Here is a 13871-nt window from a genome sequence, read left to right as displayed (position 1 = left end):
TATACTGATTCCTTTTTGACAGTGACTAGCTGGTAACACTCAGTGGGGAAGTAGCTTTTCCCTTTTGTTGCAGCAGTAATTAATGGCTATTTTCAAAGCTGTGACCTTCACATTCTGCATACTAGGACATCAGGCCAATAACCCTACCCCTGTGCATTCTTGAAGGGGGAAAATGCAAATGTACCTCCCCAAACAATTGTCTATTTTGTTAACATGTTTTTACCATCTATTTGGGAAAGTGAGTCAATACTCAAGCCTCATTAGTACTGGGGTTGTCACGAGGTTTAATCAAGTTACTCGATTTCCCAATAAGCTACTATTTATTACAAAGAATTCAAATCAATTCTAACCATAAATAAACAAGATTAATGATCAACACAGAACTCTGCTTGCTTCAACTCCATATACTTCCTAAAACCCTATACATAAAGACAAACATATCGAATACCAGACATAGTTAGAAAAGCACTGGGAAACAGTTCAATAGCACCAGTCAGCGTCATCCAGTGATCCTGCTTCCAATCTCTTTCTTTTTAGTTCTTTTAAGTCTTTGCTTATTAAACAGGATGTTTGATGTATTATTATTCAATCTTTCAGTTAGGGGCAACAGTTTCCATCATTTGATGTAAGAAATTAACTATCTTTCAGTTGTTTATTGTCAAGTTGACTCCTCATCTCCACATCTAGTTCTGACTATGCAAATCACTGCGCAGTCTGTCTCTGGGTGAAGCTTGCTGTGCGGACGCACACATGGTGTCATACTATCTTGGATATCTACCCCCAGAACCTGAAGAAAGTAACAGTGTAAATACCCACTCAGAGTTCCAATAACTTGTTATAGAAATGCAGAAGCTCTTTCCACAGGCCTTCAATTGAAGCAGTCCTCTTACCATTTGGACATGATCCAAAATAAAGAAAACTAAAAATGTGATCATTCACAGTCTGAGATCCTTACAAGAACATACAATTCAGTTTGTAGTGCATTTCTAACTTTGAAAGCTTCTTTGACATCTACAGTTGCAATTCCCCCCATCCCCACCCCTTCCACAAGACAGCCACTGGATTTACATCAGTTATTTTTGCTGTATCAGACATTTTATTTTCTCCCTTGAAAATAAAAGAACTAAAGTTTGATATGTTGGTAAGTGATCTGAGGTTATAATCCATGGTTGTGACTTGGGTAATCTGATTTTAATAAATAGTAAGGATTATACAGCAAACCATCACATTAATGAACCGACCCTCTCGATAAACCAAAAATTTTATGTACCTGAAATGCAAGAAGTTTACTGTACTATCGTGATCTCATGATATCCGAGTAGCCGGTTGAGGGTGCAAGTGAGAAGGCTGTGTACCGCAAGTTGCATTGTTAAAGTGCTTTATGCTGTAGATAAAGTATAACAGTGTGTATGCCCCCCACATTGCATCTCTATTACTTGGTGTTTTTAGATATTGGACCCCGTGATCAACTAGCACACTCCTGGTCCCGTAGGTTCTGGTTAATTTTGCTGTCCGATCTCTCTTGCACCGATTTGAGTTGCATTTTTAAGTGCACTTTGGTCACTAATTATTTGTAAGCAAATAATACACTGTTTTCAGTAAATATTTAGTAATATTTTTGGATTTTAGGGCAGTTGTCAAATTTACTTGAAGATATTGTTTATTTTTAAATTTAAATTGTAACAGATTTCTGTAGTAGTGGTGAAGTAATTTCCTTTTGTCATCAGTTCATCATAGGAATGACCCCACCAGTTAAAAGTCTAATTGGATTTCTTTCAAGCTTGCATCATCCACAAAATTCTATCAAATTTTTGTAGAAATTCCAAATTTAATTACAAAATATTGAAAAATAAGCCATTGAGTTCATACTATTTTGAAATCATCACTGGTAACTCTAACAGTCATAATTTGTCAGCTGTAATGAAGTTGTCAGCAAATGAATTCTGTTCTTTTCCAGGATCGAAATAGATTATATGACACTTTAAACATGCATTCACTGGAGAGTTCACTAATTGACATCATGAGAGCGGAACAGGACCCACTAAAAGGTAAATTGAATGTTTCATAGCTTTTACAATAGTCATTCAACTTGTAATACATCAGAAATTTTTCCTTTTATCCCCTCTGTGTTGGAAAGGGCTTGACACCTACCTGCCCATGGTAACATGGCTGAAGTCAACATCTTGATGTTTTTGTGACGATTACATGAATCTCTTACAGCTCTTGATGTGATTAACATTTAAATTAGCAGATTTCAATTTGTGTGAAAACTAAATTTGGTTGTGTGTGTATAAATCATTTGGACCTTTAGATTGGCTGACTGGTGAGTTCTCTGTAGTGAGAGATGATAATAGAAGCAATAGTAAAAATGTCAGGTAAATTTTCACTTTGCTGCATAGGCATGAGTTCTGTTGATCCGTGACACGTCAACAGCTTGTTTAGTTCTGTTCAGTGCTGTTGAGCATACCAAATTAAGGAACACCAGCAAATGAACAGTCTTGCACCTGTAAAAGTTTGGTTTTGTTATCAGAATCAGGAAGACAAATGTCATGCTTCAAGATGTTGCCATATATCCATCAATTAGAATTGCGAATATGATGCTACAGGTTCATATGCTCTATTATTACCAGCTTTATCACCTGGTGCTGAAATTACCTTGTGAATTGCAAAAGCTCTAGCTGTTATGTCCAAACTGAGTACGAAAGATGGAATAACAGCAATCTGACTGAACATTTAAACTGCAAATTTACTAAGCCCATGACTGCAGTGCGCTGCTGTAGAATAATTCTGAAAAAGTAGAAGCATGATCCTAAGATGGCTGCAGTGGTCACTTGATCACAGACAAGGTTGATGAGACCCATGTGAAGTAACCAAAGCTAAATCAGCAGTAGAACCTGGAAGGCTTCCTGCTGCCTCACTTATAGGAGTCCTTAATTAGCCGTGCCCTCTTGTTTAAATTATGAAGGACTTGTAAATAATATAGCCTTGCTCTCCCTGCCTGTACCAAACTCTTGTTTTTAAACGTGTATATTGCAATTTTTTTCTGGATTGTATAATAAAATTCCTCACTGTTTCACTCCAGAAAATCTTGGCAATTAGCTTTGTTATTGAACAAGCTGTTTTGTTTGAAAGCTGTATGCTTAAACAAATGTTATGACCGATCAAGACGGTTTTAAAAACCCCTCGTAGTTGTTGTTAGTTCTTGCCAGTCACCTGTTACAGATGGTCATTCCTGAATAATACTCATGTGGGGACAAAAGTACACCGTCCATGTCAAGTGCAATAGGTTCAGTTCAGATGTCACAACCGAAAACTGTCAAATGTGATCTTCTATGGGATGGCAGCAACAGAATAGTATTCAACCAAAGTCTGTAACCTCATGGCCTGGTATCTCTCACTTTGCTAACGGCATCTCACCAGGCTGATGACTTTTTGGTTCTGTGTGGTATGCAGGACAATATGCCAGATGCAGCACCATGCATACCCAAGAGATTTGAAACTACAACACAGGACTATGTATATGTCAAACAGTGACCGAGGTATGTGATAGACAAGCTAAATGAACCTACAGCAAGTAATTCAAACCAAAGCACTCTGGTGCTAGTGGATCTAGTCACAAATAAAATTGTGCATTTAATTAATTGAACAGTTAACAGGAGCAGGCCAGAAACCTTCCCCAAATTCAATTTGGCATCTTTGTGCAAAAGCCAAGAAGAAAACATGTGCAACCATCTTCGAACAGGAGTGCCTTGTAGCTAATCAATCTTTACCTCCTCAGGAAGTTGTCTGTATCACATCAATCTTTAGTCAGTTCATTTCACAATATGGCAAGAAACTGCTGAAATCACTGAAAAGTAAAATTTCTGGGCTCAGACATCACTTGGCTATTACCGTGAAGGCTTGTGTGCTTGAAATAGCTGTGCCACAATGCCAAGCTGCTCCACTACAGCTAAACATTTGCATCTGTGAGATAGTACGGAAATATATCAGATATGTGCAATCAGTTACCACCCCATAATCTTGATCTGCAAATTGGTGAAACATTCAGTGATAGTTCAGCTCTGGCAGCATCTGTGAAGAAAAAAAGTCAGAGGTAATGTTTCGGGTCCATTGACCCTTCCTCAGAACTTGAAATGTTAACTGATTTTTTTTTTCTTCACGGATGCTGCCAGACCTGCTGAGTTTTTCCAGCAACTTTGTTTTTCCTGATTTACAGCATCCTCAGTTCTTTCGGTTTTTATATCAGTGACAGTGTCAAGTCAAATCTGTTCACTGGTGCTCTGATTCCTACAAAAACCATGTAAAATAGTAGCATATGTAGACCATTGAATCTTTCAAACCTGCTCCATCGTTCAGTAGGATCATAGCTGATCTTTGTGCTCAGAATTCCACACTACCTTCTACTCCTGATACCTTTTGATTCTCATGCAGAATGATTACTTTTAAGACAGAAGTGGATGCCCACTTCGGAGGCAGAATTCTAAAGTCTCTCAGTCATCTTGAAGGGAATCTCTCCTTGTGTCTGTAAAATCTTAAAGCATTTTCCTGTAGCTCTAGATTGATCCAGAAGAGCAAACCTTTCTTGCCCATCCACTTTATCAAGTCCATCCAGTATGTTTATACTTCAAACAAGTTACCCCTCACTCTTCTAAACTCCAGTGGAAACAGTCCCAGCCTATCCAACCTACCTCAAGGCAACCCAATCATTCCAAGTTTTCAGTACCAGAAGTCGTCTTGCTTTCAACATACTTAAATCCTTCCTTCAATAAGGAGACCAAAAATGTGTTCACAATTTTGAGATGTGGTCTCTGAATGCCCTGTACAACTGAATCATAACAACATTCTTAATTTTATGATTTCCTCCCATAAAGAATAGCAACCCTTTAGCCACCTTGATTGTGATGTACCTGCATGCAATCTTTATGGATCATTACTAGATCACTTCCGTTCAACGAATATTTGCAGAAGTTCTCCATTTTAAGTAATTTTTCTTATACTTCCTGGCAAAGTGAACAACTTCACATTTTTCACACATTTATATGTCATCTAACAAATGTTTGCCCACTTACCAACCTATCTGTATATCGTTCTCCATACTTTGCTACTTTGTCATTTGCAAATTTAGCTACCATGGTTCCTCTTCCCTCATTTAAGTCATTGTAAGTAAGCGTTCAGCCCCGGAACTTTTGTTCATGTTCCACCCAAGGTTGTAATTAGGTCTGAATGAGAGCGATACATTAATCGGTGTTGTTGCCATCACTGAATCTAAGATTTTTGCATGTAAAAATTGCCTAGTGTACTTAAACTCGTAACTAGCCAATGTTGCTTTATTTTGCTTTTTACTTTACCTTGTAATACATGAGCAAAGCCAAGAAGATAACTAATAAATATATGTTAGGTGACATGAATTCCCTAATCCCAAAATGATGAGGTAAACCATTATTTTGGAACGTAAATTGGATGTGCCATGATGTGAAGGCAAAGCCATGGAGAGTTCACTTAGGCCATCATCAGTAACACCATCAAGAAAAATAAAGATAAGATAAAAGCTAATGGCTGAAGTGCTACAAAGATTTCCTGTACTGGGTACAATTTGTTAGAAGGTGGAATGATTATTGTGTATGTTGACAGAAGACCAGAATTGAAGGTGCATGCCTGTTAACAGCTGATTTTCCAAGGAGAGGCCAAATTTAATGCCCTGAAACTGAAAAGAGAACTTCTGTGACTGTCAAAACATTTCCTGCAAACCGTGGTTGGTTTGGTAGATTTGAAAGATGCCATAGTCTGCATGACATCTGGATGAGTGGTTAAGCTGTAATTGTGGACAATATAATAATTAGTAATTACTGAGTTGAAGGCCATCATGAAGGGAGAGACCATACCACAAAATCTTTTAATGTGGGTGAGACAGGCTTTGTTGAAAAGATAATGTCTAGTAGGCAGTTTCTTTCAAAGACAAAACTGCACCAGAATTAGTCAGGAAACAGTTGATTGACTTTGACTTTGTTATTGGGTGATAATGCAGAGAGGGTGAGTTCAGGGTGCCAGTGAGTATGCTTTGCACATGAATTTTCGGTAGCTTTTTGTCTAGCTGTTAAGGAATATTGTACTTGAAAAAATATCGCTCCAAAAGCTTTGTTACTTTTGGCTAATGCCCCAGGGCATCCTTTTGAGCGTGAACAGCACCTCTATTTGAAGTTGTTTCTAAAGTCTGTTTAGAAATAGTGCACCCTTTCCCACCTGGATGTTGTGTTGATTATATTTGTGTAGTGTGCATTGTTTTAGTTACTTACGGCTTAAATGTGAAATATACATTATTTGCACTCTGGCTGAAAATTTTGGGTTAGTAATGCATCTCCTGAACTTAGGTTATTTTAAATGAAAAGCTTGCTTCAGTTTCAGTAGTAATTTAAATCAAGGCATTCCTGTCCTCCCCATATGCCTAGATGAGCGCAACTCCAACAAAACCTGAAGCAAAGCACCGTGGTGGACAAAGCCTGATGGCACCCTATCTATAATATTAGGTATTCATTCCCTCCACCAGCAAGGTCACAGCATTGTGTATATTTACAAGACATATTGTAGAAATTTGTAAACAGGTAACACCTTCCAAACCCATGACTCTACCACTTAGATCAAAGGCAACAGCGAATGGGACCATCGCCAACTGCAAGTTCTCCTCCAGGCCATTGTTACACCCAGGCCCTGTAAAGTGAGATTAATTTGTTTTCCTTTATTCACCTGCTCTCTTCATTTGTCACAGGGCTACTTTTAGAAAAGATCCCTCTCTTTTGGATGCCACTTCTGCCAAACCAAAAGGAGCTAATTTAGCTAGGATTTTTTGAGTTCACAAAAGTGATATTAGTTAAGTACAAAATAAATAATTATGCTACAGACATGCACATAAGATTATAAGAAAGAAGTAAGCTCAAAAAAAGTTATGAATCAGCCTCGCTGGGTGGTTTATGATGAGCGGATAGTCTAGCAGTCAATTTCAATATTCTAGGCTTTGCATGTAGCTGAAATCCTTTTTGGCCTGTTTCATTTTGATGTTAGCTAGGAGCACACAGGGAGGAAGTACTTGTCTTGTTTCCTGTAGCTGGTTTCTGGGACTCGGCGAAGAAGTTTTGTTTTAAACCTTCAACAAAGAGTAACTAGTTAACTGTTCTTCTACTGTGAACTCTGTGGTGCACTAGTGCTTAAACCCAGGCCACTACACACAGATCTCTGTTCATAGCACACTTTCTCCCACTACTACACTCGCAGACCATAGTTGCAGTTGACTTTTAACCCTATTTGTATATACTTGGCAGGGCAAAATCCAAAAATGCATGCAAAAGGAGGGCTTTCTGCTGAGAGGGAGTGAGTTAGTCTGACCCCATGTTTCTCCCTGTTGTGTGTCTCTCTTTCTGTCTGAAGTGTCCCTGATATTCCTTGACTGATGTGATAGTCCATGGACCCCACACAGTACTTTGCCAGACAGCACTGAATTTTCACCGGCAGTCTTAATTTTGACTGTAGCAGTCTAATTTCAAAGAAAATTTTGGAATTGAATCTAAAACAGAATTCCCATAATGCTTTGGAACTTTGATCTATTGTAATGACAGCATGCTGTCCTAAATTTGGTGGTTTTACTGTCCCAGAATGTACAGTACAGTAGATATATCTGCGCCGTATGGACTGCAGTTGTTCAAGATAATTTGTTCACCCTACACTCAAAAATTTAGGATGGGCAACATATGCTGGTTTACCAGTGATGATTACATCCCATAAACATGTGAAATAAGATCAGTGAGCTATAGCCTTGAGATTGAAGGAGGAAGAGGAAAGTTTGATCAAATTAACTTAGTTTGTATAGTGTTATTAGAATATAAATGCTTGAAACGAAGTATATTTTTAAGTAAAATCTTTTTACTTTTATAAAGAATTGAGAATATTGGAAAGAATATGAATAACTGCAGGGAAAGCGATTTGAAATAGACATGAAAAGCAAGTGCAGCCATGACGGATCAAGTGACCAATGTTCTATAAATGTAAAGACCTTGCATGTGCAATTAGTAGGCTTATCATTTACTGTAAAGCAAGGCCTCTAGCCGCTGAAACAGAAAATGGGAGTGAGAATAAATTATTTGGCCCTCCATGCCTGCTCTGCTATTCAATGATTGCGGCTGATCGTCCAACTCAGTACCCTGTTCCCATTTTATCCCCATACCCTTTGATTCCTTTAATCCCTTCTTGAAAACACTTCATGTTTTGGTTTCAACCACCTTGTGGTAGAGAATTCCACCGGTTCATCAGTTTGTGGGAAATTTTTCTTCGTCTCAGCTAAGTGGTCTACTCTGTTTCCTTAGCATTGGCCTCTGGTTTAGACTCTCCGGTTATTGGAAGTGTCCTTTCTGCATTCAGTCTGTCTAGTCCTGCTAGAATTTAATAGGTTTCTGAGAGATTAACCTTTATTCTTCTACACTGTAGGGGCGTCAGTTTGTCAGTGGATGGATGGCTGTTTACAAGGCACAGTGATGCCAACAAGGTGGGCTCAATTCCTGTACCAGCTGAGGTTACCATGAGGATTCTCCTCAATCTCATGGCACGGTGACCACCAGATTAAACCACCAGCAGTTCTTTTTCTAATGAGAGACCAACCCCATTATCCGATAAGACTGTGTCAGCTTTACCTTTTTATAGTCCTAATCCATGCAGTCTCTTTTCACACATGATTCCTGCCATTCCAGGAACCCAAATCTGCTGTACAAATGGAACTTTTTGTCTCATTTCAAATCAAGAGGAGCTTTTGGACAATGTACATGAAGTGAAACTGTATCTCCATATGAGTCAACACATTTTTAGGAAAGGCGGAAAACATTTGGGGCTGAGCACAGTGAGGAGGAATAATAACTTCAGAATATTCGGAGTAGACAGTACTTTACTGTTACAGAAGAAATAGGCCACTCTGCTAATGAAACTTCATTATCCTTTTATATGAATAGGTTGTTGATTTGAGAAGAGTATCATGCCAACATGCTTTGTTGAATCAACCCAAATTGGTTTGCAACAACCAATGAATGTTTGTTTTGTTCAGAGCTGTGCTTCAATGAGTTGAGTCAGTGAGTGGTTTTTTTTAAATACTTGAACTGGTCTAACTATTACTTCAAATGTCTGACTTTTTTTGGAGAATAATTTTGATTTTATTTTTCCCTGCTCTGTCACTTGAAATCAAATTTATTAAACTTGCTAGCGTATATTTGAGAGATTTGAGCAAAATTAGTGTTTTTGTTCCCCCCTGCCCCCCAACCCGCCACTTGTATCTGGTTAACAACATTTTAGCATATCATATTGAACTAAAAGCATCAATTTCTAAATATTCATTTAAAGCATGTTGTTATTTTGTGTAAATTTGAAGTGGAAGGCCTAGACAGCGGCCAGAGGAGAGGTAACTATTCCTAAACAACTTAATTTTGTGCTCAGAATAAGTTTGTGAAAACATGGACTAGTATCTATTTTTCCTCCACTCCCTTTTTTTCCCAAAAAATGGTGACTTCACTAGGATGTTATTCTATACACAGCAGTTGCTCTCTGCTGTACTTCACCCGGTGATATGGGGAAATTAAGAGCCAGTAGCAAAAGCAAAGTTGCTGGAAAAGCTCAGCAGGTCTGGCAGCATCTGTGGAGGAGAAAACAGAGTTAACATTTCGGGACAGTGACCCTTCCTCAGAACGAGCCAGTAGTCTTTTAGGGACATCACATCCAAGTTGTATTCTATTACCATTATCATAGCCAGGTGTGTACTTTTCTAGCAGGAGTGATAGGATAAGCAAGTGTGATAACTGACTTGTCTTTTTCTCCCAAATTGTCTAATTCATTTCTGAAGAAGAGTCCCGACTCGAAACATCAACTTTCCTGCTCCTCTGATGCTGCATGGCCTGCCGTGTTCCTCCAGCTCCACACTCTGTTATCTCTGACTCCAGCATCTGCAGTTCTTACTATCTCTGTCTAATCATACTGCCTTGTTTGCTATCCTATTTGTTAGCAATTAAATTGGAGACCATCTGTAGAGAAATCCCTGAAGTAATGATATATCTTTGCTTGTATAAGGTTTGTTTTATCCAGCTGATTTTAGTAGGTATTGAGAATATTGATCAGCATTCAATGTGTGGGGTATTGTTTTCTAAAATCAGGAATGGCGTAGTGGGAGAGTTTCCTGTGTCTGTTTTAAAGAGTATAGAATTTATGCACTCAAATAAGCCACTACTGGACTGAACCAAAACTTACTGATGTTTACATTCTTATCTGGAATAGTATACTCCTAGATGCGATTCAGAATTTTGTTAGGATCTTTGTTAGGACCAATGTCTTTTATATTTAAAAGAAAACTAAAAGCCCAGTTATTTGTTGAGAAATGAAATATCAAAATTTCACTGTTTAAAACAATTCATATTGTACATAGGTTTGACGGAGCAAACATTAAATACTGACTTTGGTAATCTTCTCAGAATTTCAGCTCATCTTCTAGAACTTAGCCTGATTCTCCAGCCCATAGCAGTGCACAGAATTCCACAGCACATTCTTCTTCAGCAAAGAGAAAAAATATCTGCAGAACTTCCTCAACGCTGTTTGGAAGCTGCAGCAGCTGTATTTGGGTTTGGTCTGAGCTTTATAATTTGGTTTTAGTCACTTTCAGATTGTGTACTGCCCAATGGACTTGATCAACTTCTAAGGTTTATAGTTTTCAACTGGTTCAGTTTCCTGTCAGTGGTTTAGTTTCCAATCTTAATTTAAATCTTTGTTTCTTAGTGACTGATCAAGCCAACTTGACTTCCATTTCCAGTCAGGGTTTCAAATCCAATCTTTGATCATGGATTCCATTTGCAGAACAACAGACGTTGGAGTCTAGATGGGTGATTCTTTTTCTTTTGTAATTGGTTCCATTTGGAATTCCTTTTAATGAGGCACCAGTGACCAGAGATATTTAACTGGACCAGTTTCTCACTGTGGCTACAAGAACAAGTCAGACAGAAGGCATTAATTGGCAGTGACTTGCATGCTGACCACCCAGAGATCTGGCATTAGTTACAGGGGACAAGCCAAGCATATGATGGAGATTCTCTACTTGTTTTGCTTGAGTGCAATTTCAATGTAAATACTTGACACTGTCCAAGACACAGCAGCCCTCTGATTTGCACTGTATCTGCAACTGCCACTTTAATTTGTTTAGCCCATTACTGGCTTGCCATGGCTACATTTTGTGCTTGTCACCATATTAACTTGAAATATACACTTGAGTCAAAATCCTGCAACTCCCTGCCAACAAACCGTTTTGTTTTGTTTTGTTTTTTTTTTTGAAAACTTAATAGATCTTTTGCATGAGGTGACTTGCAGACCAACCTGTGTGCTGGTTTCAAGGGAACATTCAGATTGATGTGCAGTTGTGCAGTAGTGGACTGTTACCTAAAAAGAACTGTAAGAGTATCTTTCCTGCACCAAATACAGCAGTTTAAGGAGGCTTGCCATAATTATTTAGGAGCCTTTTGCCAGCAACATCCAGATCCTGTGAATGGAAATAAAGCAATTCATATGTACTGTTTCCTACCTGAAGGAATTCCACAATTGTTCTTGTGTTGTGTTCATAGCTGAATATATAAATGCTTAGTTTATTTTTATATGAAGGCTGTACAGGAATACCTTTTGCAAAAGACTGATCAGGTTAGAAATTTTAAATCCAATCTAATGCAACATTAAGTGCTATTGCAAATATATCAATACAGCAAGCATTTTATTAACCGGAACCCATGGGAGTAGTTGTGTGCCAGTTGATCAAATACTCCGGACAATCAAAAATTATGTGTAGTAGCAGTAAACCCTGACGAAGCAAAGCTTTGAGACATCCACATCCCTCAAAATCTGTAAAAGCATCAGTGCACCTCCTAAAATCAATGTAAAAACACACAGTAAGTTATAGAAATGTAATGCAGAGGGTATACACATCACTGTTATGCTTTATTTACAGTGTCAGCAAGTAAAGGGTGGTGGGGAAAGCTATCGGCTCACTTTCAATGAATGATCATCTGGAACTGATCCAGTTTCCTGATTTAAAAGGAACCAGCAGGTGTATAAGCACCTAGTCCAAAAATCTGAAGTTCAGAAACTTTGTTACAGTGGACTTTATACCTGCAGTTCTGCAGTGAATGAGCCAGCAGCTGATGGGAGAGAAGTGATGGTCATCCTCAAGAAGTGAGTAGGTCAACACATCTGCAGGAAAAAGTACTGAAAGGACCTTCACATGGCTGCACTTCGTGCGGTGCTATTCTAAAGAGTCAAGCCTGCTGTGGTCAAGAAAAAGTGCACTTGGGCTTCCAAGAGTGCATAAACTTGTAAAAGATGGACGTGGCTTATCATTAAAGAAGATTCCGAGTAAGAAAATAAATGCTCAGACACCATGGTTGATCATGATATTGGAGGTGTATAATTTTCGCTGGTTTATCAAGAGTACCGGTTGATAAGGTGCCAGTTAAAACGAAGTTTGCAGTATATATCAATTTGGTCCTGCTGTGGTAATGTCACTGGGCTGACAATGCAGACCCTTAGGTTAACTATCTATATTCATGAAGTGGAGGCCCTACTGTTGGACCAAGGTTACAGTCTAGCAGGTTTAATTGAAATCACAAGCTTTCAGAGCGCTTCTCCTGTGATTCCAAATTAACCTTTTGGACTAAAACCTGGTGTTGTGACTTCTGATGAAATTCATGAATGAAAATCTCACTGGCAGGTAGTGAAATTTGAATTCAATTTTTAAAATAATTAAATATTAAAACAAAAAATCTAGACTAAAGACGACCATATAACCTTGGTCAGTTGTCATAAAGACCCATCTGGCTCACAAATGTCCCTGGAAGGAAATATGGGGAGGTGATGGCCTCGCAGTATTATCACTGGACAGTTAATCCAGAGACCCAGATAATGTACGGGACACATGGGTTCGAATCCTGCCACGGCAGATGGTGGATCTTAATTCAATACGTACCTGGAATTTAGAATCTAATGATGACCATGAATCCATTGCTGATTGTCAGAAAAACCTATCTGGTTCACTAATCTCCTTTTTAGGGAAGGAAACTGCCACCCTTACCTCGTCTGGCCTACACGTGACTCCAGGCCTGCAGCAACCACGACTCTTACTGCCCTCTGGGCAGTTATGGATGGGCAATAAATGTGACTCCCACATCCCGTAAAGAAAGAAAAAGTCTCCCTTTTTCTATTTGTTCTACTTGTGGACTTGACCCATTTAAATGATTTGACATTTAAATGACTCCTTTGCAATTAGGGATGGACATTGTATGCTGTCTCAGCCAGCGATATCAATATCCTATGAATTAATTTTAAAGAAGCCATAAAATAAGAATATCTATATTGGCTCTCTTTTATTGTAGACTTAATTTGGGCCTGCATTAAGATAAAACTGACTCTTGTGAATTTCAGATTTTAATATTTTGTAAATAACTTGAAAATAATTCTGTACTTGTGTTATCAATCTCCATCTTGTATACCAACTAATTTGGAACCAAATCAACATTCAGCACCTTTTTGAAGTTTTGTTGTGAGGTTTCCTGCTGGAAAGGGTGACCTAAAACTGGCTTCTCAGTTTATGCCTCACGTAACTTTCTTTATTTTCGTGTAGGTCGTCTAAACTACACACATCCAGGATCAGACAGTCCTCTTTCTATTAATGGTAAGTATTTATCACAACTTTACAGTGCCAGTTCTTAATGCTGAAATTGGACCTGTAATGCTCACCAATCACCATCATGTCACAATGGTGCACCAATAGAAATTGAACCTTTTCCAAGCACTGAATATCTCAGTTCAGTAAGTTTTTG

At 38.4% G+C, this 13871-nt stretch overlaps 1 protein-coding gene across 3 annotated transcripts in view; it reads left to right on the top strand.

Annotated features, from left to right (window-relative positions):
* Window positions 1-13871, top strand: part of cpeb4b (cytoplasmic polyadenylation element binding protein 4b) — an 82957-nt gene that overhangs the window by 22199 nt on the left and 46887 nt on the right. For 2 of the 3 annotated variants that reach the window (XM_048603726.1, XM_048603727.1), the window contains exons 2-3: window positions 1958-2048; window positions 13673-13723. In XM_048603726.1, coding sequence (XP_048459683.1) covers window positions 1958-2048; window positions 13673-13723 — 142 coding nt within the window. The remainder of the gene's footprint in view (window positions 1-1957; window positions 2049-13672; window positions 13724-13871) is intronic. The other variant, XM_048603728.1, reaches the window with a different exon arrangement.

This window comes from Rhincodon typus, chromosome 12, assembly GCF_021869965.1.
Source record: "Rhincodon typus isolate 14 chromosome 12, sRhiTyp1.1, whole genome shotgun sequence".
Classification (NCBI taxonomy): Eukaryota; Metazoa; Chordata; class Chondrichthyes; order Orectolobiformes; family Rhincodontidae; genus Rhincodon; species Rhincodon typus.
This window is presented reverse-complemented; position numbering and strand designations above follow the sequence as displayed.